This window comes from Pseudopodoces humilis, chromosome 5, assembly GCF_049639895.1.
Source record: "Pseudopodoces humilis isolate 2021_Gansu_Grassland_sample_001 chromosome 5, ASM4963989v1, whole genome shotgun sequence".
NCBI classification, from domain to species: domain Eukaryota; kingdom Metazoa; phylum Chordata; class Aves; order Passeriformes; family Paridae; genus Pseudopodoces; species Pseudopodoces humilis.
In genome coordinates, this window is record NC_142204.1 from 19,760,417 (window position 1) to 19,787,443 (window position 27,027).

The following is a 27,027-nucleotide window of genomic DNA, read 5'->3' on the forward strand; positions in this document are numbered from 1 at the left end:
TAGACAGATGAAGATGCCCAAATGGAGCACAAACAAATCTGATTTCAGTGTAATCTGTATGTATTTGCCTCATTTTAACTGAGATCACCAAGCTGTAAGATTCCTGTCTTACAGTGGACTAAAGCAGATTTCCTGTCAGTGACACCTCTGTGTCATGGTTTGACACTTTATTCTGAAGGTTACTTAAAATGTAATCCAGATTTAAGAACTCACAAGCATTTTGGCACACAACTGATGGGACTTTTACCAAAAGCATTCACTGTATGTTTATTTTTAATGCTGCCCACAACTCTGAGTAAAGGAAAGCAAAAACCCATTACAGGAGCACAGTATTTCACATATGTATTTCTGCAACTTAAAAAGTTGGATAAATATTTTATCAGTTCTAATTTTCACAATGAAAATAAACTCTGGTCACTGTTGTGAAGTCTGAATTTCGCTTGATCTTTCTTTTAGACCCAACAGTTCTGTTTTCAGTTCTCCAGGCTTAGGAGGTATTTCAGGTATGCTCTATTAAAAACAGAAAAAGATGTCAGTGTTGTGACAGAGGAAAAACTAAACTCCCAAAACAGTAAATGAGCTTATTCTGGAAGAGCATGACAGCTAAACTGTGATTTTACCGCCCTCTTTTCTGAGTGGAATAGAATTCCGACAAGCAAAGTTCACCTTAAGAATTATTACCTTTTTGTAATTTGACTTATTTTAAAGTAGCAAAATACAATTTGGAAAAAAAAAATAGATTAAAGGTAGAACAAACGGTTTGTTTTAAAGGAGCAAAGCCTCTTTCTGCACTAAGGTGAGTTTGGTGGAGATGTTCTAGCACAATTGAAGTTTCCAGGCATACTCTTGGTGATAGAAGAAAATGTTGCATTGCTTCTACTGCCCTGATACAGAAATTAAGCACTGAAACTGGAGATAAAATTTTAAAAGGTACCAGATAACATGACATTTAAAGAACTGAAGCTCCTCAAAATTTGTGCTAATGAAGAGATATAGATAATTTGATCATTCTGAATAAATACATAAATAGAAAAAACACATAAATTCTAATGCATCTATCAATGACTGAAGCTCATAGATTGAATTTTGAGCTGACAGCTCAAGCATGGTAATTTTTTAAAACTTATTTTCCATTTTAAAGTAGCCAAGAGAATTAAAAAAACCAAGAAGTATATATGAGCAGGAGGATGAGAGAAAGCTTCCAAGTCAGGCCTCCAAGAGGCTGAAAAAACACATTATTATCCCTAGTGGATGGTCTCATTTAGAGTTTAGTTCTATGACTGTAATTTTGACAGCCGTGTCTGTCGTGATTTCTGACGTCATCTTTCAGTTGCCCTCATTTCCGTTACTGGAGGAAACCAAGTCTACTTAAATCCAGTACAGCCCCTTCTCACTACTTTTGCAGGCTCATTTCAAAACCCAGCTTCCCCCAGCAGAGACGCCTTCTGGACACAAGGTACTACGGCCGGAGTGGAGGCGACTCTCCAGAGAAGCCACAGAATCGCAGAATTCTTAGCTGGAAGGGACCTCTGGAGATCATCTGGCCCAAGCTCCCTGCCAAGCAGGGTCACCTAGGGCAGATGACACAGGAACGCGTTCAGGTGGGTTTGGAATGAGAGAGGGAAGACTCCATGACTTCCCTGGGCAGCCTGTTCAAGGCTCTGCCACCCTCAATGGAAAGAAGTTCCTCATGTTGAGGTGAAACTTCTTGTGGTTTAGTTTATGGCTTTTGCTCCTCATCCTGTCGCTGGGCACCACTAAAAAGAGTCTGGAACCATCCTCTTGGCACCCACTGCTTAGGTATTTACAAGCATTAATGAGATCCCCTCCAGTCGTCTCTCCCAAGAGACGCTGCAGACCCTGCATCATTTTCGTGACCCTCCACTGGACCCGCTCCAGTAATTCCCTGTCTTTCTTGTACTGAGGAGCCCAGAACAGGACACAACGAAGTCCTGGTGGCCTGACCGATGCCTCTATAGAGGCTGATCTCTGTCCACCGACAGGCCAGAAACACAGCCTTTCCGAAGCACAGCCTCTCCAGCAGACCCTCCACCCCGCACACACGCTACCAGCGACCGGGACCCTCCGAGCACTTACAAGGTCAGGCCTGTAGTACCTGTGCACGACCTCGGCCCCCGCGAACATGGCCAGCATGCTGGCCGCCAGCGCCCGCAGGTAGGTGGGCCAGGGCACGCCGGCGGGCATAGCTCCGGGGGCGGGCCCTGTGCACCGGCCGCGCCGGACGTGCGTCATCCCCGCCGCCGCCGGGAGGGGGAGGGGGAAGGGAACAGGGAAGAGGGAAGAGGGTGCGGAGGCCCGCCCTCAGCAGGGAACATCGCGCCAGGCGGGGTGAGTCGCGACACAGCTCCCGCGCCGCGGCCCGGCCGCCCCCTCACGCCCCCCGACGCCCCCCGCCCGGGGCGGCCGCGGCCCCGCCCTGCTCCCCCATTGGCCGGCGCGGTCACGTGACGGGGCAGCCCGGCCGGTCGGTGGGGGCGCGGGGGCGGCCGGCGGCGACAACCGCGGCGACAGCGGCGGCCCCGGGGGGCGCGCCCGGCATGGAGGGCCCGGAGCTGGGCAGGTACCGGCGGGCGCCCGCAGCCGCGCTCGGGCCTCGCGGTGGGGATCGCTTCTTTTCCCTCTCCTCCTACCCCGCATCCCACGGCCGGCGGAGCCGGGGCCGGGCTGTGGCGACCGCCTCCCTCCCCTTCCCCTGGGCACAAAGAGCGAGGGGAGGCGCTCCCGGGGCTCTGAGGCTGCCGGGCCCGCGGCTGGGGGAGCGCGGCGGCCTTGGGCAGCGTGGGGCGCGATCCTGTCTCTGTCCTGAGGGGGATTTGAAAATTACTTAATAGCCGGTTTTGTTCCAGTGAACACATCTTTTTCTTTACCTTTTTCTTTTCTTTCCCCTTTGTTTTTAGCATGAACGGAAGGAGGGGGGGAGAGGAAAAAAATAATGAACTGGAGGGAGAGGAGAGGAACAAAACACTGCCTTTTCCTCGTGATGCTGAAAGTACTTGTTTAAATGTTCTATAATATATATACATCAATAACAACAACAACAACAACAAAAAAGTCTTACTGAACCCACGTAAGAAATCTGGCCTAAAATATATGGGAAAATTAGCAGTAGGGGTAAAACTTCACTCTCATTAGGAAGTGGTTAGAGGACTTGTTTGTGGTATGGTGCAAATTTTTTTTTCTATTCAAAGGGATTTATATTCCCTTGCTAGAAGGAGACTTTTTATACACAGAAAGTAAGAAGGTCTGTATTACAAAATGATTTCTGGTCTTAGGTTAGATGCTTTCACATTTTTCTTAAGCACTCTTTTATGGTCAGTATGATTAAGCTTTTATTACATTATGAACTGGATTCTGCATGTCTCAGTCTTTCATGTGTTTCTTGATACAAATCTGAAAATCAGTTTTGTTTGGTTCATAAACTGCACAAGTATTTTATATAAAATGGAACTCTTCCAGCAGTGGGTTTAAGGTATTCTCTGTACTCAGAAAATCTCCTATAGCTTCATTTGGCAACTTCCCTGGGAATCTGACAGACCTATGTTCATATTTGTTCTCCTTGTTTCAGGATTAGATGTTTGGGTTAAAAATAGTGGCTTGATCACAAGACTGGATTCTTCTTGCATAAGACTGATTTACAGTGGGTTTCTTAAAAACCCAATGTGTAGTAGGGAATGGTCCCTTCTTTTGAGAAATTTAAAATCAGAATCGTTTAGGTTGGATAAGACCTCTAAGATCATTGAATCCAGCCATTAACCCAGCACTGCCAAGCCCACCACTAAACCCTGTCCATAAATTTGCACATCTACAACATCAGCTCCAGGGTGGTGACTCAGACAGTTCCCTGGGCAGTCTATTCCAATAGTTAGCAACCCTTTTCATGAAGAAATTTATTCTGATGTCCAGTCTAAACCTCCCCTGCCAGAACGTGAGGTCATATCCACTTGTCACTTGTTGCTTGAGACCAACCCAGCTTCAGCCTCTTTGCAGGTGGTTGTGTAGAGTGATAAGGTCACCCCTGAGCTTCCTTTTCTCTGGGGTCAACATCCCCATATCCCTCAGCTGCTCCAGACCTTTCCCCAGATCTGTTGCCCTTCTCTGGACATGCTACAACACCTTCCTGTAACAAGAGGCTCAAAACTGAACACAGTGCTCAAGATGTGGCCTCAGCAGTGCCGATTCCAGGGGGACAATCCCTGCCCTGGTCCTGCTGGCCACACTATTGCTAATGCAGGATGCCACTGGCCTTCTTGGACAAATATCTCTATATCTAAAAATTATTTGGTGTTTTTAATTATAGCTCTGAAATGATAAAATTATTTCCTGAAAATCTGCTGTTCACCAAGTCCGTTCTATGTATTTGTAAGACAGTAGAAGCTATGCGCATGAAGGTGGCTGTGTGGGTAGAAGGGAGTGACAGAATAAAGCAGAAATGGTTGTGAGGGCTGTATATGACTAATAAATGTGTGGAAGGAGAGAGATGTATATGGAAAAATGTCTTTATGCATAGAAAGAGACTGGAAGGATCTCTGTGTGTGTGAGCACTTCCATGTGGAATAAGTGGAATACTTGTGGTGGGATCCAGTGTGTGATAGCAGGACAACATCTGCCACACAATTTGTTAAAGCTGTTTAATAATCTGCAAAGTAACAAATGCTGTGTGTATTAATGCTTTATAGCCCTGAACGATTCATCCATTCTGTATCTTACCAGATCAAGCAACTGATACCACATAAAATAGATCTAAAATTTGGGAAAGTTGTGGAAGTCCAGAGGGCTTTAGCTCAACATGCATTGTAAATTGTTGGTCTGTTTGATAGACAGTTTGCTTTGGAAATGTGTGCTACAGTGTTTTAACGAAAAAAGAAAAAAAAAAAAGAAAAAAAAAAAGAAAAGCTCTAGTCTCCCCTTACAAATGCTGTGCTAATGCCACATCATAGCAATCTCAAGAGAACTGTGCTGTTAATGTTGGCGTTAACTGATGTCAGCTAAGCAGCCAGACTGCTTTGATGGTGTAGATAATTTAGTGCCTTGTTAACAGTCATCAGAGAATGTAGGTGCAGTACATTCCAGCCTTGATAAAGTTTGATGTTTACATTCTGTTTGGTACATCATTATTTGGTGCATTTTGGGCATATTTGGGCTGGGAAACTCAAATTGGTGAATCTAAACCACTACAGTAAGTTCTCTCTTTCTCCCTCTCTAAGATACTACACCTATCTTCAGCAAGCTCAAGCGTTTTACTCGCTTCCGTTCCATCAGATGATGACTGCAGTGCCCAACATGGAAATGATGACTGAGCAACCGACTCTAGAGGGCATTCCAGAGCCAAACATTGCTCAGGAGCCTCCAAAAGGTAGCTTGACTGGGCTGTGCTAGTGAGCTGAAGTGAGAGTGATTGGGAAAAAAATATTGCTCCTAAACTGCTTCCTTGGACCTACTGGATTTCCTCTTCTTGATGCTCACTGCAGAAGTATTGATTAATTGTATTCTTTAGGAAATGTGTTCTAATAGACAATTTAAAAAGCAGTAAACTAATGTGAATGTGTGCACATTGTTCAGTCTCACATATTGTCTTGTTCTAAGAAAAGCAGATTTTTTTTTCAGTAGGTAAATGCATTATTTTAGTCATGGGTTTTAATATGGTGTTAGAGAAGGTATTTTTAAGATTCTGGCTTCAAAATACCTATTTTTTTAACTTTCTGCAAGAGAAGTACAGTATAATACTGTTTATTTGAAATATTTTTTGTTTGAATGGTTGCTTAGTTTGTTGTAGTAATCACAGGTAGGGAATTGGTTACTCAGAATTGTTTCATTTAGTGTGGCTTATTTAAACAAATACGAACTGCTGGAAAGTGACATTGTTCTACAGCTGAACATTATTAATGAACACAGTGAGAGAGAGAGAGAGCAATCTCTGGGTGGTCATGTCATGGCCAGTGCCTGTGCTGCCTGAATCTCTAAACTTTTAAGAGCCAGAAGATGAGGAAGCTTCAGGTGTGTTGTTTAAATTAATGAATTTTGAAGGTAAATTACCTCTTTGATTTCTCTCTGTGTCCATACATTTAGCTGAGTCTATTTGAATATCCATGCTGCAACATTGGAAATGTACAAAAGGAATATTTCTTGTGTGTTTCAGAAGTTAAAAAAGGGGGAAGGAAAAGAAAAGCCAAAGCAACTGAGCCAAAGCAACCCAAAAAGCCTGCTGCTAAAAAAGAAAAACCAGCCAAGTCAAAAGGCAAACAAGAAAAGATCACAGATACTTTTAAAGTCAAAAGAAAAGTGGACCGTTTTAATGGTGTATCTGAAGCTGAACTTCTGACCAAGACTTTGCCTGATATTTTGACCTTTGATCTGGACATTGTAATAGTGAGTAACTCAGAGTTACAGGATTAGGTAGAAAAGTCTTGTGTTTACTTGTTATGATTTACATTCTTTCTGCTTACTCATCTATATTGCATATATGGCAAGATCTTGCAAGATAAAGTACATAAACTATTTCCTGTGTGTAGAGCTGCTTTGCATTTTCTGTTAAAACTTAGTTCTAATTTCTGAGAAGTCTAGGGCTCACTTTTAGTACAGATTCATGAAAGCCCATAACTCAGTGCTTAATTTCCTGGAAGCTCTGCACCCTCTGAGCTGCTCTTTTGACCTTGCACATCTAATTGAGGCACTGCTGCAAAACTGTCTTTTTAAATAATAATGGAGGGTGCCATTAATACATTTCTGTTTATTAACAGTAACTTAGAGAGAATTGAATAAGCACCCATACTGTAACTTGATTAAATTCTTGACTAGCAAGCCATGTTGTCATTGTTAAAATGGACTGGTATCTTTGTAGATTGGCATAAACCCTGGCCTGATGGCAGCTTACAAAGGACATCATTACCCAGGACCTGGAAACCATTTTTGTACGTTTTTGTTTTCCTTTCTTCTTTTAGCATGTACAGAACTTTGTTAGAACTTGTGTCATTTTAATTAAACTAGTTTGGGTTTTGTTTTTCTCTTGGGTTTTGGTTTGTTGGATTTTGGTTTTTTTCTTCAAATGTGAGTTCAAGACAGCGAGTTCCGTGAGAGAGGCCCAGTGCAAGGAGAAGCAATGGCAAGATTGTCACAGAAAGCTGACACATTGTATTTGCCACGTTCTTTCCCCCAAAATCTGTATTGATCACTGCTTAAGTGAATCACAAAATCTAAAGCTCTTTACTGAGCTTTTAGAATAAAAGGCTGGTTTGCAGGATCATGGTGAGGAATTCCTGTTCACTAGGGCCTTCCTGCCCTCTTGGAGGAGGTAAAGTAATGTTGGTTGGCTATTTTAAACCTTTCTGGAAGGGGCAGTAGTCTGCTCGAATTAACTGATACTTTGTTAAAATAGATTCTTCCTTTAGCATTCCAGTGCTCCAATAGTTGAGTGGGATTTTTTGGTTCTGGTTTCTTTTCCTTGGAAAAAGGCAAATGTATGTCTCTCTTCCTACTTTGCAGGGAAGTGTCTGTTCATGTCTGGTCTAAGCAATGAACAGTTAAACCACATGGATGACCACACCTTGCCACATAAATATGGGATTGGATTTACAAACATGGTTGAAAGGACAACACCTGGAAGCAAAGACCTCTCCAGGTTAAACAACAAAGGGAAATATCAGGCTTGTTAATGAATTAATAGTTGTGATTATAATTTTGAGTACTTTGTCTTTTAGCAAAGAGTTTCGGGAAGGAGGGCGAATTCTGATGCAGAAGCTACAAAAGTATAAGCCTCGCATAGCAGCTTTTAATGGAAAATGTGAGAACTTTTCCTTTTAAATAATTTTTTTCTGTTAGTAGCTTTTTTTTTTTTTCTACTTACCCTATATTTTTATTTTAGGTATTTATGAAATTTTTAGTAAAGAAGTTTTTGGAATTAAAGTTAAGAACTTGGAATTTGGGCTGCAGCCACACAAAGTGCCAGATACAGAAACTGTAAGTATTGAGACTGAGAAGCAAAACTAAGGCACTCCATTTTTGGTTATTTAGAAACTAATGAAATCTCAGGCCCTGCATCCGCTTAAGAAAACACTTTGACTGAAGTATAAGAGGTGTGAAAGGTTTTTACTTAGACAGTTTTCAGACATGTCTTTAATGCAGCTTTTTCAGACTTGCTGACTTTGAGAAACGGTATGTTATGGTTAGTAGGTTGGTGCAATCTCTAAGGACTACCTAAAATACAGGTAACACATGCCTGCTTTTATGATAATTTTCATCTGATCCCCAGTGTCCAGTTCCCTGGGTATTTGTATTAGTGGATTTTGGTACTGAGCATTACCATGCAGTGCCACAGTGGGGGAGTCCATCCTTGTGGCACTGCACATGACCCCTCAGCATTGCTGGATCTGGGCATGCCCAAGCGCTTCTGTCAGACTCGGTCTCCTTAAGCTGATCTGCACTTTGAAGTTAAATTGGATGCTTAAGATAAAACAAGCAATTTGATGAAGAGTGCATTAGTCATAGACCTTTAGTGCTGGAAAGGATCTCAAGAGACCAGCTATGTATCATTAGAAATTGGTTTGTTTAATATGTTCTCATAAACAAGATAAAGCAAAGGCAACTACGGTACTTGGCAAGGTAGCTTATTCTAAAGCTTCATTACCTTGTCAGTTCAAAAGTTTGGATTATTTTTCTTCTTATTTCTACCCTCAATTACTAGTGCTGCAAGTTTCAGCTGCCTTTCTCTAAAGGTGGAAGTGTTGTCATTAGAGCCTGAAGAATCATTGGATAAAGTGCTCACACTCCTTAAGTAGCTCTTAAGTACTTCTGCAATAGATGTATTTGTTAGAAAGATAAATAATCCCCTTTGCTGGTACTTGTTCATAAAGACTGCATGGTAATAGAAATATTGAATACAGTATGTTTTGCCTGAACTAACTTGATGTCTTTAGTTAGGGCTGTTGGTGCAGATAGAAACACTGAAGCTGGCTCCAGCCACACTAACAATAGTTTCACAGCCTGGCGTACGTCATGCAGATGCACTTGGCCAAGAAGCCAGGCTAATTAACCTGTGCTGCCTCCCTCACTGGTTTGGGCTCTTTGCAGGCTGTCACGTACTCCTCTATGCCTTGGCTCAGAGCTCTGCTTGTTCAGGGAATTCTGGAGTGTGCCCTGCTCTCTTGTAACACACATGGGTACTGCTTCTCCTGCTGCACATAAATAACTGGTGAAAACTGTGCTCACTTAGCAGCTGGTAATCAGCCCCTGTCTTCAGGGCAAGACAGATGGCTGGCCAAGAAAAATGAAAACCCATTTTAGCCTTCCACAACCACCTGTGGCATTAGTGGAAGTTTGTACAAATGGTTAAAACAGTGAGCTTAACAGTTAAGTTGTTCTGAATGCAGTAAGTATTAACTCATAGCTCAGGGATCAGTAATGCTGTTTTTCTTGCTCTTTGTCTCAAGCTGTGCTACGTTATGCCTTCATCCAGTGCAAGATGCGCTCAGTTTCCTCGGGCACAAGATAAAGTTCATTATTACATTAAACTGAAAGACTTAAGGGATCAACTGAAAGGCATTGCACCCAACACAGACGTCCAGGAGGTGCAGTACACATTTGACTTGCAACTTGCACAAGGTATGGTTGTTATTTTGCTAACACTTCATTAAAATGTAAAGTACTGTACAATACTAGCAGTTTCCCAAGCAGAAAGAAATAAAGAATTTAATGGGAGGAGGGGAGACGTGATTCTCTAAACTGTGTGGTATAAAATTACAGATTCCATTCTCTTTAGTACAGCCTAAATTATCTAAGGTGAGCTCGGATTATTTTGTAGAATTTGTGGCTGTTTTTCAAATGTTCTCTGATAAAAGTGCTCTTGGATAATTTTTATTCTAAATATTAACGCTTGAGCTGTACCCTTTCTGCAGAGGATGCTAAAAAGATGGCTGTTAAAGAAGAAAAGTATGACCCAGGCTATGAAGCAGCATACGGAGGAGCTTACTGTGACCGTGCACCATACGACACTGACCAGTGCAGCTTGTCTTCAAATGGAACTGGTAAAGTGCTTGAGGCATTCAGTCTGCAGCTGGGGAACAAAGAGCCTGTGGTGTCAGCTGCCTTTAAAAACGGTGTGATTTTTGTTTGTCCAGCAGGAAGCAACCCACAGTACTGCGAAGGGTCGTCCTTTGGTGAAGTTCCTAACGGACAGTGGATGACACAGTCCTTTGCAGACCAGATTCCAGAGTTCAATGCTGCCGTGACACGGGAAGAGGAGGGAAGCAGCGTGTAGGAGCTGTTCCTTCTCAGCTATGCACACATGCTGCAGTTTTAATGCAGTGATCAAGATTGGTACCTCGGTTCTCCAACTGAAGCATCTGGATAGTATTTTATCTCCCCTAGTTATTTTATTATAGTCCAAAGTAAGTGTGTGGTAGGCTGAAATCAATGAATTAGATAATTTTAAGGAACTGTCCAAACTTTTTAAAAAACAAAGTTAGCCCTTTTTTGTATATGAGTTTTATATTTAATGTATACTATTTCTTGCAGTTTTTGACAAATTGCTTTCTCATCTGTGAAGATTTCTTTGGGGTGTTAATTTTATTCCATAAATGGTAACATGGTAGGAACAGCAGCAGTATACTTTTTACTGATGCCTCAGTATTTGGATATCTCTCATAATACTTTTATATCCAGAAGGGAAAAGGGAAAATGTACCTTTACCTTGTGCAAAGAGGTGCTTTTAATCATGCACAGTTAAGGAAATAGTGCTTTTTATGCCTGCTTTTTACCATCTTAAAAAGTATACAAAGCTGTGTTCTGCAGCTGTGAGTGCTGTCTTCTGGATGGTATGAAAGAAGTCTGTCTGTTCAGTGAGTGGACCATATTCAGGATAAAGGGAGTGAAGACATCATCTCAAGTCACAACACTGGGGAGGAAAACTTGCGTCACACAGGACAGGGCCTAAATATTCTACCTGATCTGTCTCAGGATAAGGTTTCTCTACCACTCCATCTCTTTCCCCCCTTAAAGTCCAATGTAAGGAACTGGAATTCCTTTTAAAAAAAGCAAAAACAAACATCAGTGGTAGTTCTTGAATTCTGTGGCATTTAAACTCCATAATTTCCATGAAGTTAGTCCCTTCACCTGACCTTTAGCAGGAGATAACCCCTTTGAATGTGACAGAAAATTGAAAGACCGCATTCTCTTTAAGAGTCATGCACAGCTACATTATTTACATTGTGTACAGTTAGCACAGGGTAAAATAGATGTGCAATTTAGCAGTTTTTAACATGAAGTTCTCTTCAATTTGTAGGACCTTAGAGGATGTTCCCTTTACTCCACTTAAAAACACTAAGTTGCATACAGAGACAGCTGTTCCATGAATAAGAAGTTGTCTGTAGGAACTATAACTCTCTTCTGAGGAACTTGCCTAAATGATACACATTTTTGGCCAATATTAGTGACTGAGAAAGAAACGAGACTCCATCCTGGTGCCTAATTCTCCTTTCCCTCTTTTATCATGTGAGGAAAAGATGAAGTCAAAGCAATAAGCTGATCAAAACACTAAAGTTTTGATGATCTTATGACAGTTGGTGCTTCACATACTTGAAAACAGACACGAACATTATCTCCACACTCCATGCTGGTCAGAGATTCCTGTACCAGTGTGATTTATCCTCTCTTCACAGCTAGTGACAGTTGTCAATTGTGTGTAACTGGTTAGTGTAGTTTCTAATCCTGCTGTAACACCTCTTACAGAGATTACACACTGTCAACCTGTTGTGAGGCAGGCATGATGTTTACAGTTTCTTCCCAAATTATGTGGCTTAATTCTGAGAATCTTAAATCAAATGAGTGTGCATTATGATTCTGATTGTGTTTATTAGCTGCAGCATAAAGCTGTTCCACATATTATCAGAAAGGTATAGGATTTGTCTTGTCTGTTATTTAAAGTGTACTGTATCATGTATTGCTGTTTACATGGATGTTTTCCTGCAGGTGCTCAAAGTATCTCGCATCAGGGATTTGTTACAATTCAGTTTTATTTTCAACAAAATTAGAAGCATGAAATTAGCACTGCTGAGTACATAGCACAGTAGGTTGTAACTCCTGAAAGGCTATCCTGGTTGATGGGAAGGGAAAGATCTCTTCCTTAATGGAATCACCCACTTGCTTATCTGGGCATAAAATACAGTTGGGTGTACAATGACCATTCCACTAAATACTGCAATTCTGTATTCTCCCTCAAAACTGGTGCTCTTTTGTTACAGTGATACAGAAGGTCTTAACCTGTCTTAAATCTACCAATGTTTCACAATAAAATCAGGAATTGTACTGCAGTGTATTGGAATATGCTTTTGCATCTTGCTAAGTGCACTACAGGATCTGTCGTACATAGAAATGCCAAAAAACAGTCACCATGCAACAGAACTCAGTAACATGTGCCCAGGTTTTCAATTCAGATGGTTTAATGTGGGCTAGACAACTAAACACTTCTTGTACATAACTCTACAGCTGTCTCCTGTGTAGATTTTTCTACCAGAAGACATTGGAATCTTACTTAGAAAGACCTTAAAGCTCACTGTCTGGCACTGAATTTCACCTCTGTAAGTGTTTAATGAAAATACTTCATTGTCAAGTAAACTTGTTTCCTCAACTTACATGAAATTCAGGATAATCTGAACTGTGTACTGGTCACTCTATCCTCCCTCTCCTGGCATAAGCACACAAAACTGATGGTCAGTTATTCATATTTTTAACAAATACTTCATTTTCTAAAATCAATTAATCATACAACATGTTTCATCTCAAACTATTAATTGCATCCCATACACTACATTTTGCAGTATTTCAGTATCAGCTATCAGGACGAGTTAATTTGAACTTCCCTGAAGGGTCAGGAATAAACCAGTTTTCCCAGAGATCAGTGTGGACACTGGGGTAGTCCCAAGGTTTGTATCTCCCATTCCAGTGAAGTAATTTAGCTTCTTGAAGAAATTGCTCTGAGTAACGGGCATCAGGACTCCAACCTGCATGGGTAGATTAAAAAATTTTAAAAAAATGAATTTAAGAATGCAGTTTTTGATAATGGAAGACACTGTAGAGTGAGTTAAATTCAGGTGACTTTTTTTTCAGAAGTCTGGTTAGTACACTTTCATGTTAGTTTACACCCAGTTGTATGATAAGTAGCTTTTTTCAGCTTGATGCCTCTTACTTTTCATCAGAAAAAAAAAAATCAGCAAGTCTCATCTCTCAACTCTCTCCTCTTAAACACTTATAACATCTTGGCATAGCTGGGATTGGATTACAAAGTAAAATCTATTCATTTTACCATATCAGCTAAGCTGTTAGGTTTTTTCTAGAATAATTCAGCACTCCCAGCTGAAAGGTAACTACATTCTCCAGGATGTTGACAACAACCACTGCCAGGCTTCCCCTTCTCTTCCATTGCACCAAGACTGACTTTTTTCAGTCTCACTATATTCAGATATTTAATATATTCTTTCCACATAAGTGGGACATGATGTAAAGTCACAAAAGGTCTTGCACTGGAATCTCACAAACTCACCTTAGTTCCAACTCGCAGAAAGGAATTAAACTTACCGAGATGCCTTATGTGCCACATAGGATTAATAGAGGAATATTTTCCATGAAATACAATCAGCATTGGAGAGGTTGCCACACCTCCCCCAAGGGTACTGCTATAGAGGTTTTCCCTGCAAAAGGAAAAATAAAAGAATATGTTCAAAACCTTGAGAAATCTTTAATACAAAAGGTAGAAGATTAAAAGTAAGTATCTGGCAAAATTAAAAATAATTTTGAATGGATCAGTTTTCAGCATACTCCTTCCTTGTGCTTTTAACTGGTTATATTTGCAACTCCAATTCCCGTGGAGTGAACTGTCACTGCCAAGTAAAATGGGAGTCAGACCCAACATGAAACCAATTTTTTCTACATACAGACTATAGCTCTCAAGGCTGACAAAGCTAACTGTAGGAAAAAAGCTGTTAAGCAATCAAACATAATTTAGCCTGGTTTCTTAAGAAAATGTACATTTTTCCATGTTTTTAATTCCCTCTTTCTTCCCCATCTCCCTTCCCTAGGTTTTAGACCTTTAAATTAACCTCCAACTGGATTTTGTCAAAGCCTAGTTAGCATAAATTAGTATCTAAAGAATTTGTTTCCTATGAATTTTGTGAGAAATCCAGGGCTAGATCATGCCTAACCATTGTAAGGGAAGGCATTAGGAGGTGGAAACTAACGAGTAATGGATACAGCAAAATAGCACAAACTATTCAATATCAATTTTATCTTAGAAAATTTAAAATTAATCCTTTGCAGAGAAAGAAAATAAACATCAAGTTTTCAAATACAGGTTAGCAGGGAACTAATTTTAAAAATGGTGTTTAACTGTGTCACAATTTATTTGTGGTCAATAACAAAATTACATCATGTAAAATTTCATCTACTAGAGAAAATGAAGTGTTTTCTATTGGTGTTTAAAAAAAGATGGTGTCCAATTACAGCTTGGCTGATGCTACAACAGGAGAATCCCCAGGCAAAGAAGGAAACAATCCTCATTCTTTAAGCTAGCCTCAGGAAGGGAAGATTATTCAGTGGCTTCATCCCAGGCTAAGCTGGTTACCCAAAATGAGAACCGCGTGTTCTCAATGTCCCTCAGGTTGGAGTGGGGTTTGTGATTGAACACAAGATTAAAACTCCAAGCAGCCATTACCTGGTACAGAATTGGTCAGATTTAAATAGATGGGAATACTGGAACATGAGTTACTTCACTTTATAAGATTTCAAAAGAAAGACTGCTTGGAGTTAAAAAAAATCCTTCAAGAGCTTTTAAACAGGAAGTGAAATTGTAAACCAAGTATTAAAAGTAAAGTGCAAAGCTAGAGTTCTACACGTACTCTACATTTCTTTGCATCCATTTTTCCAACTGCTTTGTAATCCGCTGATGTTTCCATTCAGTCATGTTAGCAACAATTACTCCAGGATTAAAGGAGCAGGTGCTGGGGCTGATGCCAAGATCTCTAATGGCTTGCTTTCTGTAGTCCAGGAATCCCATGTATGTGTTCTAAGAAATAAAAAAAAGGTATGTTCATCCTCTAGGAATCTCTATAAAGATAAATGTAAATGCACCTCACTCTCACTGAGAGTCTCCCAAAGATGAGTTTCTAGATGGTAGTTACCTGTCGTGAGTTCCATATGGCAAGGCTGTAAGGCAGGATACTTCCAGATACTAAATTACATTTTCTATACTATTGTACCATGGAAGTTTGATAAGGCTTTTCCCTCCTAGTGTTTGTCTTTTGGTAGCCCACACTAAATCGTGTAGCATCACAATTGTACTGCTACAAAAAGTCCTTCATTACCTGTACAACTATTACAAAGTTACCTATATCTATATACATAAAACTTTCATTTTGGGGAAAACACATAGAATCTTACACTTATGGGCAAACACATTCATTATTAGAATTCTAGAATGGCATCTTACCTGCATTCCTACACTTCTAACCATTTCATGTGTAGAAGGCAGATCACAATCATCTGAAAAAGCTGCTGCATGTCCAGGAGCTAACTTAGTATCGTAGAGTTCCTGGATGTCACCTGCTTACAGAAAGGTCACAAGCATCAGACAACTCCTACTGCACTGCAACAGAGCTGATAGGATAATGGATATCCCCTATTGAATTTTGTAATATGCCTAAGGTCAATCTTCAGACATTATCATTTGTATTCAATACATTCATATTCTGGTTGTCCAAAATCAGCTGCAGCAGAGGCCAATAGGACTGTTAAAAAGCCTGGTTACAAAATTGTACATTCACAGAGCTTGCCTTTGGAGGGAAGGCACAGGCAATTTTTCTGAGCCTCTTCAAGTCCCACAAAAGTGCCACTTTAATTGTCTTGCACAGAGGAAGTTTTTCCTGGTGCTATGGCATAGGAAGATACCTGAATTCCCAGCAATGGCTGATTGAAATGCACCTGTCACTTGACCATCCCTGCTGGTTTCACGGCCCACCCAGCTCCTTCTTGGTGGAGAGAAACATTGTAATGCCTGGCACCTCACCATCACCTGACTGTCATGTACCCAAGATGTGCCAGAACAGTTTCAGGGCAGGTGGGAAACACAGCACTGCCACAGCAATCGAGTGAGCCTGCATCCCAACCCCTTACAGCTTCCAGTTTTGCTTTCATCTCCTTTACTTTTTGTACTGCTGCTCCTCTGCCAGGTCAAACAGCTGAATCAGCTGTTTCTGCTACTGTACCACTGCAGGTTACACATATAAGAGGAGCTGCCTGGGGACAGGAGAGTCCACTTGGTCAGCAGCAGCCTACCATGAGGTGTAATGTGAAACTGCATCTTTATCCTGCAGCTCCACAATCACCATCAGCTGACAGCCCAGGGAAAGAAAGAGCCCAGCGCCGGTGAACGCAGGTGCAGGGAGGGGTGACAGGGAAGTGGTGGGCTCAGCATGAGCTGCTCGTGAAATTGGAGTCTAAATGAAGACATGGAACCTTTCAAAGAGTTAAATATTGCTGCTGCCCTTTGATGACAGACAGAACAACAAAACCAAGGAGAGATTGCCACTGGAAACACCCATGTTGGAGAACTGTGATAGGAAGCCTATGGCAAATGAAAATGAGACAGGCAGAACAGATTAGTTGTGTTTTCTAAAGCAGCAAATAGTGACCCCTTTAAGTGCAGGAGGTCTGAAATCTGCCCCTAGAGAGACAAGACTATAAAAAGGTGCAGAAAAGCAGTGGAGAACTATGCTTTTGTCATGTGTAAATTCACTGGTCTTAATGTTCTTACAGCAAAGACTAATTTAGGCCAAAAAGTTTATTGTAGTTATACACAGTCCTTTCCAAAGGGAATTTTTCTTGGTTGCCCACCAGGGTTAAAGCACAACACTGGTTAAAAAGTGCTTTAAAATAATAAAAAAGTATGATAGAACAAACATGAAGGCAACGGCTCTACAGAGATAAAAGCCCAACAATTGGGAAACAGAACAGAAAAAAATCACAAGAAATTATCATTAAAAAAAATAATTGGTCTTCAAAAGAGATCACTGATGATAAGAAAAAAAGAAAATATTTTTTTCAGAATTTGAATGTCTTCTAACTGCTCCCACTTGACTAGGAACTCTGCAATCTTTGTGATTCTGAAAATTACTTTATATTCTGAGCTGAAGATGCTCAAAACCATATTTTGAGTGTTTGGAGCTTGAATCAAATCTCTTATTTGATTAAATTCCTCTTGCTCTCCAGAACAGCAGCTCTGGATAAGGAATTGGTAGCATTTGTGGGAATTCAAATGCGTGTCACACACTTAATAAATGTTGCAGCACCTGAGTGAAATTCATTGTATCTTTCAGCAATTGATCACAATCAATTAAAATGAAACCCACAATTCTGATCACAATTATGCAAAACATATGCAGATAAGTTCTTCCTCAAACTTTAATTTATACAAACAGATTACTTGTACTTTCCCTAAGTTCAACATTCCTAGCAGCTGCCTCAGTTTCTATTATATCTCATATTTCCAAATATCTGTAAAAGCTGCAATAACTTTGATTTAATTCTGTTAGATACTGCTTTTTAGACAACAGCTTACCTTGAACAATGACATCATCATCCAAATATATTACTTTCTCATGTTTCTGGATAAGCAGAGGAAGATAAAATCGAACAAAGTTCAGCTATTAAAGAGAAAAAAAAATATAAAGGCTAAATGGTAAAGCTGTTTAATGCAGTAGTCTCAGGCTTCTGTCTCTCTTAAGTCAGTTGGAATGTCTTTCTTTACTGAGCACTAATCAGTGACTATTTGCTTCTTCCCCCATAGCTTTATTACTGTCTCAAATCCAGTATTATTTCTATTATTGCTATTATTATTTATCCACTACAACAAATCTGTTGCTTCCTCAAAGAATCCTTTAGACTGGAAGGAGCCTTTTGAAATCCCCTTGTTGAACCCCCCACCTGCAGCAGAGTCCACTCAAGCAGGTGGATAGACCATGCCCAGCTGAGTTCTGAATATGTCTACAAATGGAGACTCAACAGTCTCTCTGGGCAACCTGAGACTTTCAAATTCCTGGTTTTAAAAGGCTTTTCTTTAGCCCAGAAGGAATTTCAAGTTATTCATGCCCATTGTCTCTTGTTGCTCCCCTTGAGCATTTATACCGATTGATAAGAACCTCCTGAATCTTGTCTTCTCCAGACTGAAACAGCCTCAACTCTTTCAGACTCTCATATAAAAGATGATTCAGCCTCTTAATCATCTTTGCAGCCCAGGTTGAACTCGCCCCAGTAAGTCCATATTTTTCTTGTACTGGTGGTCTCAGAACCGGACACGGCACTTCAGATGCAGCCTCACCAGTGCAGAGCAGAGAGGAAGGAGCACCTTTCTGGACCTGCTGCAAATGCTCTTCCTAGTGCATTTTTACAGTATACGTCACACCAAACACTTCAAAATGTAATGGTATCATAAATCCACTCTAAAGAAATGATTTGACTGGTGGCACAGACATGGGATAACTTCTACAACAGCACTGAAGAACAGAGCAGAGGGAAAGGGGACTGAGAATGTAAGAACAAGTTTAAGAATTCAGACCAGAATTTTACCCAGCCTCTGCCTTCAGAGTGGTCCTAACCAGACACTCAGTGAAAAATAAAAATAGAGCAAGCATCCAGAACAATTGCTCCATGTATTCTCCTAGCTTCCAGCTATTTTCAGCTCAAGGAATTTTCTGATCTAGATGTGATCTAAATATGAACTTTGATCCTGACTGAACCCCTGAACATTTTTACATCCACAAGGCCTTTCAGCAAGGAATTCTAGAGATGTACTCATTGCATGAAAAGCATGCAACATCTCTTGTTTATGTTGTCACTCTGACTAATTTCATCTCATGGTCATTGGTTCTTGCAATGGAAGACACATACACACACACCCCCTCCATGAAATGGAACAGATCTAGAACATTTTAAAACCCATAATAAGCATTAACAACCTCAACAATTTGTTATGTTCATTGACTCACAGGCTGCAGTAGCTCAGGACGTGATGCATCTTGTCTGATTTTTCCTTTTAGTACCATAGGATTGAATTCCACAACCTTAAATTTTATTTCTTTCAGTTTAGAATTTTCAATCCATTTTCTGTGATAAAAAGAAAAGAAGTAATAAAAGAAATATAAAGCATGTGGCAAGTACTTCCAGTATTAAATCCACAGACACTTATTACAAGAGACCTTGAAAGCTCACCTGATCTAGTCTATCCCAAGACAGAATCACTTATGTCTACAGCTATTGCATACAGACCTTTGTTAAAATTGCTCTTAAAATAATTTTTTTTTAAAAATCCCCCACAAAAACCCCAACAAAAAAAAAAAACCCACACCACTCCCAAAACTATCATATGTACCCAAACAACTCATCTTTCACCATTATTTGCAATAAATTATATTCTAAGTTTTCTTGCTATAATTAAAGATAATTATATCTTATCCTGTCTACAGCGCTTTCAAGTCTTTTAAATTCCTTTCAGTTTTATGTTCTTCCAGATGACTTTTACGTCACCTCCTAACTGTGTTTCCTTTAGGCTAAACTAATTTTATTTTCATCTTTTTTTCAGTTTTCTTATCACCACTGTTTATTTTCTATCCTGACACAAATTGTTTGCAAAAGGCAGACACAAAAGGCTGCAGAAGTGAAGTAGCCAGAGGTGAGACCTGCTAAGAAATGTTTTAGTGTTCATTCACAACTTGGTCCTCATTAAGACAATGTTTGCAAATTTTAACACTGAAACATAATGAACAGAAACGTCACAAAATTAGATTCATTGAAATATCAGGATATAATTTCCTTTCATGAAATGAAGAATTCTCAGTTCATGAAAGAAAATTAAATGAGAAATAAAGGAATTAATTGAAATTAAAAGAAGGGACATGAAATATAATGAAATGAAATTAAAAAAGAAAACTATGTAATGAAATCAAATGAAAGGGAATGGAATAAAATGAAGTGCATTGAAATGAGATGAGACTTCAAGTAATTATATTCATTGAAATCTTGAGATTTTATTTCCTTTCACAAAATGAGGAATTTTCATTTCGTGAAAGGAAATAAAATGAGAAATGAAGGATTAAAGCAAAATGGATAGAAAGGAAAGGAAAATATGATGAGGTGAAATTGAGAAAGAGAATTCTGACATGAAAACAATGAAATGAAGTACTGTGAAATGAACTGAAACTTAATGAGATGAATATTCATTGAAATACTGAGATTTCATTTCCTTTCATGAAATGATGATTTCTAATTTCATGAAAGGAAATGAAATGAGAAATCAAGGAATGCAGTGAAAAGGAAAGAAATTAAAGTCATTGTAATGCTTTCTGGGCTTATATAGCCTGATTATTTCACACCTCTTTGCACAAGTCAGTGCCTTGTGGAGGACAAAGTGGTCCTTTTTCCATCATGTACAGAGTCCTGAGGTTGCTACCAATAGCACTACCTTTCCCTGAAGAGTCCTCCAAAGCCTTATGCATGTGCTAGGCGGAGCAACAACACGGATCTAAGTACAGCCCAAAACAAAGCAAGGCTGGTGTGTACCTAATATGTGGGATGGTTGTCTTCAGCCCAACAATGTAGAACAAAACATTGGCCTCTGTGTTGCTGTAGATGCTGCTGATCGCTGCTACAGCTGCACCCATCCTGCCCGCAGCAGCACAGATCACCACTGGGATTTCTTCTTCCATTTCCTCAGGGCTCTCCAAATCCACTGCAAGAAACAAACACATTTTACATCAGATCTGGGTCACAAAAATGAGTAAGTATACCATAAGCAGTGGAATCATTTTAGCACCACTCCATTTTTCCTTACCACATTGCACACATCCCCATCTGGTAAAACACACAGCTTGAGTTGTTGTTAATCCAGAACCACTTGCAGGTTGACTGGACTGTTGGATGCCTCCAAACAGAAAAAATAAGAGAGTTCCCAGCATCTTCTACTCAGCACAGGCACGATTCAGCCTGTCCTTCATGTAGCTGCTTATGCACATGGAATTTGGAGAGGCTGGAATACCTTTGAGACTTCTACTTCTCAGTTATATTTAGTACAAATTGAACAATAGGCTCCAAAATTATCAAAGGAACAAGGTAAGTCAAAGAGACAGTGCAATTGCATGAGTCCCACTTCTTTGGCAAGCTGGCTTGAAATGAAGAGTGCAAAAATTTGTACCAGCAGGAAGTTGCTAATGATATAAGGGAAAAAACCTAAACTATACTGAATCAGATTAATGCTAAAATGAAGAAAAGTGCTAAAAATTTTCATCCCTAATTAGAACCGATTAACTTACAGAACTTGAACAGATATAATTATACTGGTTAATACATAACAATTACAGTTAATATGTAACAATTACACAAAAACATACTGAAAATAAATTATTTATCTCAAGATTGTGTTTGTTTACCTTGGGAACAGTGAGCAAACTATTTACATAAACATTTAATACTAGTCTAATCTTATTAACCCTATAAGGTTTCTGTCACTATAAAAATTCCAGCTAAAATTTCTGCTGTAAATATGAAGATTTGATGGTCTATCTGAAATGAATAATCAGGCCAAGAACATTCCCAAGGAGGCAGGTCATGATCAAAGTTTACCACTTGACAACTCTAATCTGTTCAGCTCAAGTAAGGATATACTCCAGCATCCATCTACATCGGTGACATCTGGATAAAAACTTAATCAGAATTACAACTCTTAGTCATCACTATCAATCTCCTATCATTTTATTCAAATAATTCAGAAGCAAAATGTTTTTCATCCCAGATTATATGTAACAGTGTGAGTAGCTCATCTACTGCAGGACAAACAATTCAATAAGGTGAAAAGTGCTGTATAAGTTAAGACATGAAGAATACAGAACAGGAACATAAATGAAACTGAAGTTAAAGTCACTTACCCGTTTCATTTCTTAATGCCAATGGCACTTGGTGAACTTTATTATACAGAATAGCACACACAGTTAAGACAAGAAGTAACAGTAAGATCTGGTTAACTGAAACAAGAGGGAGAATGTGTTAACAATCAGTATAACAGCTAATTCCCAAGTATCTGATTAAAAAAAATAAAAATCCAATTTGCAACCAGCACAGATGATAGAAAAATTTGATAACCTGTATTTGTTGCTTTTTTCTGGTGTTATTTGATCAAGCTAAAAATTTTATGTTATAAACACAACAGTAACTCTCCCTTATTAAAGTAATCCCCAACTACCTAATTGTCATGGTTAATTTGCTCACTAAATTGTAAGACTCCCAATATATGAGTTATCCATGTTAGAAAATTCACCTGTTTCTGAATTTTACCAGGAGCTTGGGACATTTTTTCCTGGCTAGTCCATTGTCTGTTTACACTCACTTAATGAGTTAATTATTTTTATGTAGCCCTTCTATTCTGTCATGCTTCCTAGATAAAGCTTCAGACACAGGAGAATATTTTTATCTGTTTCAATGTTCAGATCCTGAAGGTGTATTTGAGCGTTGTATTCTAGAAAAACAAGCCCACCATGCTACTGAAACCAGGAATGTTTCAAAATACTTGAAAATACTTATTTTGACAGTAAAATCAAAGCAAGGCAAAGACCCGACTGTATATTCTGATTTATAGTTCCTGGAAGACTGTCTTGTACAAGTTTAAGTCATTCAACACAAAGCAAGCATGTGCAGGTGTTGGGACAGTTCACACAAGCACAACACTGCCCTCATCAACAGCTACTTTGATGATGGGTGTTCTTTGTTTCAGACTACTTTGTTCCTTTTACACCACCATAAAATGTATTTAAGGTGTTTAAAAGAGCAAAGGGAACAGAGTTTTGAACTCTTTTAATCAAAATGGCCAACTGGACATGAGACTAGATTGAAATTGGTAAACCAAACCTGCACTAATTTAACCCAGCTGAGGAAAAAGCCCATTGACTTCTGAGAAATGTCTGGCACATAAGTAAAGGCAAAAAAACATTTTCAGTCACTGACCTCTTGGGGATAAGAACCCTAAAATTCTTGGGGCCATATCTCAATTTTGAGTATGAACAGCATTAATGTGCAGAGATCTGTAAAATTCACATTCAATGCTCTGGGCACAATTCATATGAAAATAGCAGCTACTTGCATTATTGGTGGGAAATTTCATAATCTCCAGCCTGATGCAGTAAAGCAGTGAGTAATTTTAAATTAATGTGAATTATGGTTGTATTTATCTGACACAGTTAACAGGAAAAAAATTATTTGCATACTTAAAGTTAAGTATAATTTAGCAATACAAGAACTATAAATTTGTAAGCAACTCTGACAACAGTTGTATGAAAAATTGGATTTGACATTTCTTTCCTACTTTAAAAAAATATGTCTTTCAAATGTTTTTAATCTCTTACTTTTCTTTAAAAGAGCCATGTGTCCTGTTGGATGAGAACTGCGATCTGTGGTAAACTAAAATAAAAAAATAATTAAAAGAAAAAAAAAAAAAAGGAGAGAAACATCATTAATGCCAGAAATTAATTCTAGCGGTTAAATCAGTACATTTTGGATTATCAAGTGTTATCAAGTTACTGAACTAGTAAAACTGCACTTAATCTCTGTAAATACCATTTTTTATTTTTTTTCAAATTTACAAATTACAAATACAGATTACTTTAACCCTAGTATTATGTGTTAGTAATATTTTTATTAATAATTTAAGCAACTAATAGTTTATAAAAACATTTTAATAAATCCCATTTAATCATCCACATCAGTAGGTGATTTTTACAACTTTTTAAGATACCGTGCAAAGAAGTATTAAAACACCCACTAATGCAATTTATAAATATATATATCTCTGATTTCACCTCAAATGCAGTAACTATCGCAAATGCTAATCTCTTACTGGAGTATGCATTCCCAAACCTATGGGAATATTATACCAGGGCAGGGTCTTCTAGATTCTCAAAAGACTTCAAAGCAACAGTGAGAGTATTTTCTTACAGCCATATTCTTCCAGTGTGTGTAGTGTGGCTTGTATTTGTGCACATTTTTCGTGATGCTGAAGAAAAGGAGGTAGCCTTCCCTAAAACTGTGTTTCTAGTCCAGGCCTGAGAGCAGCCATGTCTGAGAAGACAGAACATAATCCCTAAAGTACAGGATTATGAGAAATACAACATTTGTTTGAATTCTGGACCCAAAACTACTGTTTATGAAAGAGAACATAAACCACATAACCAAAACAACAACCACCAGTAAAAAACAGCACCAGAAACTGGGGAGGAGAGAAAAATCCAACTGTGTGACCTTTTTCCTGTTTCCACACATACAGATATAGATACATTACTGCACAGATGAAGATATAAAATGCATTCTGTGCACACATAAAAATGAAGTTTGTTCCAGCTCCTCGACAAATCAAACAGAACAGCAAGAATTCTTGAAATCTGAGACACAAGACTGACCACCTCTCATTGGTTAGTACTCAAGTTCAGGCAGCATCCTAAATTAGTGTCTACTTTGACCAACAAGTTAAACAACAACAACAAAAATATATATAAAAATCTAAGATGTGGCTTTGTTTACAAGCCACTTATAGTCACATGTATTTAAGTCCCAGCTAATGACTAAATTACAGTGAGAAAGGAGTATTCTGGAAGTTCTTCCACATCTGCACTACTTATCTACATTCCAGCAGACCATTCTCTTCATGTGGCATTAATTTAGACAGAGGAAATCAAGCTTATCTGTCGGGAAAAAACACAGCTGAGAAAGCCTTTCTCTCACGCATTACAAAGAAATATTGTTTTCTTTTACTTTTAAAAACTTTACTCATTTAGGTAAGCAGAGAGACAACAGAACCTGCTACACTCTTGGACTAATTTTCTAACCACACTTTAGCTGAACACAATCTTCCCCTGATTTCCTCAAGGCTGCCTTCTATCTTTGAATTAGCATTTGTGACAATAGCCACAAACAGTCCTGATGATCACTGCAAGATGAGAGCTGCACAGCCACAGCTTCATGTTATCTCCAGAAATTATTAAATCCACATAAACTGAAATATGTTTTAAACTTGAAAATCCTAAGACAGACTCTCACACAAGACTGAGTTCCACAACTACAACATTCCTAAGCCTCTGAAACACCAATTGATTACCTACTGATTTTTAAGGAAAGAGAGGTATATTTATTCCCCTGCAAACATTTACTCGTTTTTTTCTGACTGTAGACATTATTTCCTGGAACCTGGCAGTCCCTAACTCAGCTGCCAAATCCTGTAACAAAGCGAGGGGCTGCAGAAGGGAAAGTTCAAAAACAGTGACATTACTGCTTAGATATTTCCTGCTTAATTAGTCTTTTTACCTCTTCAAAGCAGCACAGTATTCGGGATGCCTCTCTCCTGAAGTGCTGTGGAGCTATTTACTTGGATCCTAGATAGCCCACAGCTGTAAGCACTCTTGCCAAAGCGTCCTTGATCACCATCCTCCTTTGAAGTCACCCACACAAGGGCCTTACAGGGCACAGTAACAGTTTTACGATTCAATTCCTCTTTCGTACTCTTCAAAGTTTACTTTGGAGTTGTGCTGGTTTTCTTTCCTTTCTCTGCTGCTGAGGAATAGCTCAGAGTCCAGACGCTACACTGGAGGAATGAGAGCACATAAACCACTTCCAGATGTGCAGAGCGGTGATGCAGCCCCAGATCTGGCAAACTTGCCTCAGAGCTTCAGCTAGCAGATTGCAAACAAATCCCATAAGACAAAAAGTCTTAAAGGAGTGGGGGAAAGAGAAGGAAACAAACCCTTCCAGAAGTTACTTCCAAAATCTAGCTGCAAGTTATGTTTTCAGTCATTATTTATGGTAAATGTGAACAGGTAACTAGTGTGCAAGAGCCAGACATGTTAACATGCCAAAGTCTAACAGAAGGCCAAAGTTTTCCCAGTGTCTGTTGGCAGAGTTCTTGAGAGTCAAAAGCTAAGGGAAACTTGCAAAAGTCATCTCTGAACATGCATTTTGACTTGAAACATCTCATTTCCTAATCTTTGAGCATTTAATCTGCAGGTTTGGTTTAGATTCAAAAGGATCTTGGTTCAAGGTAACCAGCACATGGTGATACCCTGCCTCCTAAGCTCTCCTGGAATGCTTTTGCAGCTTTCTTTGTACAGCATTTCTCTTATTTTATTTCAGTCCCTCCCTTCTAGGAATGAAGTTTTTAAGTGGTAAACCACTGTTTTGTCACAAGACTTTTGTGAGTACTGAAAGGAATGATAATAAACATTTTCAACTCTAAACCATTTTTCATATTTTTATCGTGAGACAGAGCAAAATTTATGAGCAGTAATCAGTAAAGGTCTTAAAAATTTTTAGTGTTTTAAATGAGGATTTCTGTTCCATTTGCAGGAGCAAAAAATGTGAGTTTTCCACTGTGTCTCTCAAAATGTGCCCAAACTCTATTATCTGTGTCTGATTTTGTATAGGAATCCATCTTCTGCTAGAACAAAAATTAAATGAAGAATTCTACATACAGTTATATGCTTTGTGCAGATGGCCACAACTATTAGTATTTTTCTGTGCTATAATATTTAAATTGTATTAAGCTTATGTTCATCAAAATTCATCCATGTTTTTTTCACCTTCCCCTCCATTTCTATGTGAATCTGAACAGATCTAAGCAGCACACAGTTATGTGAGCCTGCAGAACTGGGACTTGCTCCTTCACCTGGCAGAACCCTTGGGACTACTGGCCGTGCAGTAATGCCTTCAGAGAATGAGGTTATAAAAGCACTCTGAAACCATCGAGTCCAACCCACGACCAAACACCACTTTGTCAACTAGACCATGGCAGTAAGTGCCACATCCAGTCTTTCCTCAAACACCTTCACCATCCCTGGGCAGTCCATTCCAATGTCTAATCATCCTTTCTGTGAAGAAATTCCTCCTAATGTCCAGCCTCAGTTACACATCTCAGCATCATCGCTTACTGTGTAGAACTCAACA

The 27,027-nt window shown here is 39.2% G+C and overlaps 3 protein-coding genes across 13 annotated transcripts; 1 reads left to right on the forward strand and 2 right to left on the reverse strand.

Moving 5' to 3' along the window:
• Window positions 1–232: 232 nt before the first annotated feature.
• UQCC6 (ubiquinol-cytochrome c reductase complex assembly factor 6) lies at window positions 233–2,287 on the reverse strand. Its single transcript, XM_014256856.2, has 2 exons — window positions 2,098–2,287; window positions 233–510 (listed from the first exon to the last, which is right to left on the reverse strand). The coding sequence occupies exons 1-2, from the start codon at window positions 2,251–2,253 to the stop codon at window positions 415–417; spliced, it is 252 nt and encodes an 83-aa protein (XP_014112331.2). The 5' UTR covers window positions 2,254–2,287; the 3' UTR covers window positions 233–414.
• A 3-nt stretch (window positions 2,288–2,290) lies between these two features.
• TDG (thymine DNA glycosylase) lies at window positions 2,291–12,320 on the forward strand. 5 transcript variants are annotated; one of them, XM_088055435.1, is made up of 10 exons: window positions 2,291–2,349; window positions 5,226–5,374; window positions 6,158–6,387; window positions 6,860–6,929; window positions 7,501–7,636; window positions 7,716–7,798; window positions 7,880–7,974; window positions 9,444–9,615; window positions 9,909–10,037; window positions 10,131–12,320. In XM_088055435.1, exons 2-10 carry the CDS (start codon window positions 5,281–5,283, stop codon window positions 10,268–10,270), a joined length of 1,149 nt encoding a protein of 382 aa, XP_087911561.1. In that variant the 5' UTR covers window positions 2,291–2,349; window positions 5,226–5,280; the 3' UTR covers window positions 10,271–12,320. The 5 variants fall into 5 exon arrangements, with proteins under 5 accessions (XP_087911561.1, XP_014112326.1, XP_014112327.1 ...); XM_014256851.2 differs by lacking the exon at window positions 2,291–2,349 and adding an exon at window positions 2,498–2,581; XM_014256852.2 differs by lacking the exon at window positions 2,291–2,349 and adding an exon at window positions 2,498–2,581 and having other exon boundaries at window positions 10,134–12,320.
• A 399-nt stretch (window positions 12,321–12,719) lies between these two features.
• On the reverse strand, window positions 12,720–25,672 carry GLT8D2 (glycosyltransferase 8 domain containing 2). Of its 7 annotated transcripts, none has more exons than XM_088055441.1 (11): window positions 25,396–25,672; window positions 24,034–24,178; window positions 23,445–23,499; window positions 21,975–22,070; window positions 20,614–20,782; window positions 19,044–19,161; window positions 17,618–17,702; window positions 15,491–15,603; window positions 14,901–15,067; window positions 13,585–13,697; window positions 12,720–13,010 (listed from the first exon to the last, which is right to left on the reverse strand). In XM_088055441.1, the coding sequence occupies exons 2-11, from the start codon at window positions 24,037–24,039 to the stop codon at window positions 12,838–12,840; spliced, it is 1,095 nt and encodes a 364-aa protein (XP_087911567.1). In that variant the 5' UTR covers window positions 24,040–24,178; window positions 25,396–25,672; the 3' UTR covers window positions 12,720–12,837. The 7 variants fall into 7 exon arrangements, with proteins under 7 accessions (XP_087911567.1, XP_087911569.1, XP_087911564.1 ...); XM_088055443.1 differs by having other exon boundaries at window positions 23,973–24,178; XM_088055438.1 differs by having other exon boundaries at window positions 23,936–24,178.
• Between the last annotated feature and the right edge of the window lie 1,355 nt (window positions 25,673–27,027).

Bases quoted from the DNA above. Each gene is read 5' to 3' on its own strand.
- UQCC6 (XM_014256856.2), bottom strand. From the start codon at position 2,253: ATGACGCACGTCCGGCGCGGCCGGTGCACAGGGCCCGCCCCCGGAGCT. The intron at 511-2,097 runs GTAAGTGCTCGG...TGTTTTTAATAG, and splicing joins GGTACTACAGGCCTGACCTT to AGCATACCTGAAATACCTCC.
- TDG (XM_014256851.2), top strand. From the start codon at position 2,559: ATGGAGGGCCCGGAGCTGGGCAG. The intron at 2,582-5,225 runs GTACCGGCGGGC...TCCCTCTCTAAG, and splicing joins GAGGGCCCGGAGCTGGGCAG to ATACTACACCTATCTTCAGC. The intron at 9,616-9,908 runs GTATGGTTGTTA...CCCTTTCTGCAG, and splicing joins TGACTTGCAACTTGCACAAG to AGGATGCTAAAAAGATGGCT.
- GLT8D2 (XM_088055438.1), bottom strand. The intron at 15,068-15,490 runs GTAAGATGCCAT...TTTATTTCTTAG, and splicing joins TTAGAAGTGTAGGAATGCAG to AACACATACATGGGATTCCT. The intron at 13,011-13,584 runs GTAAGTTTAATT...CTACCCATGCAG, and splicing joins GTGGCACATAAGGCATCTCG to GTTGGAGTCCTGATGCCCGT.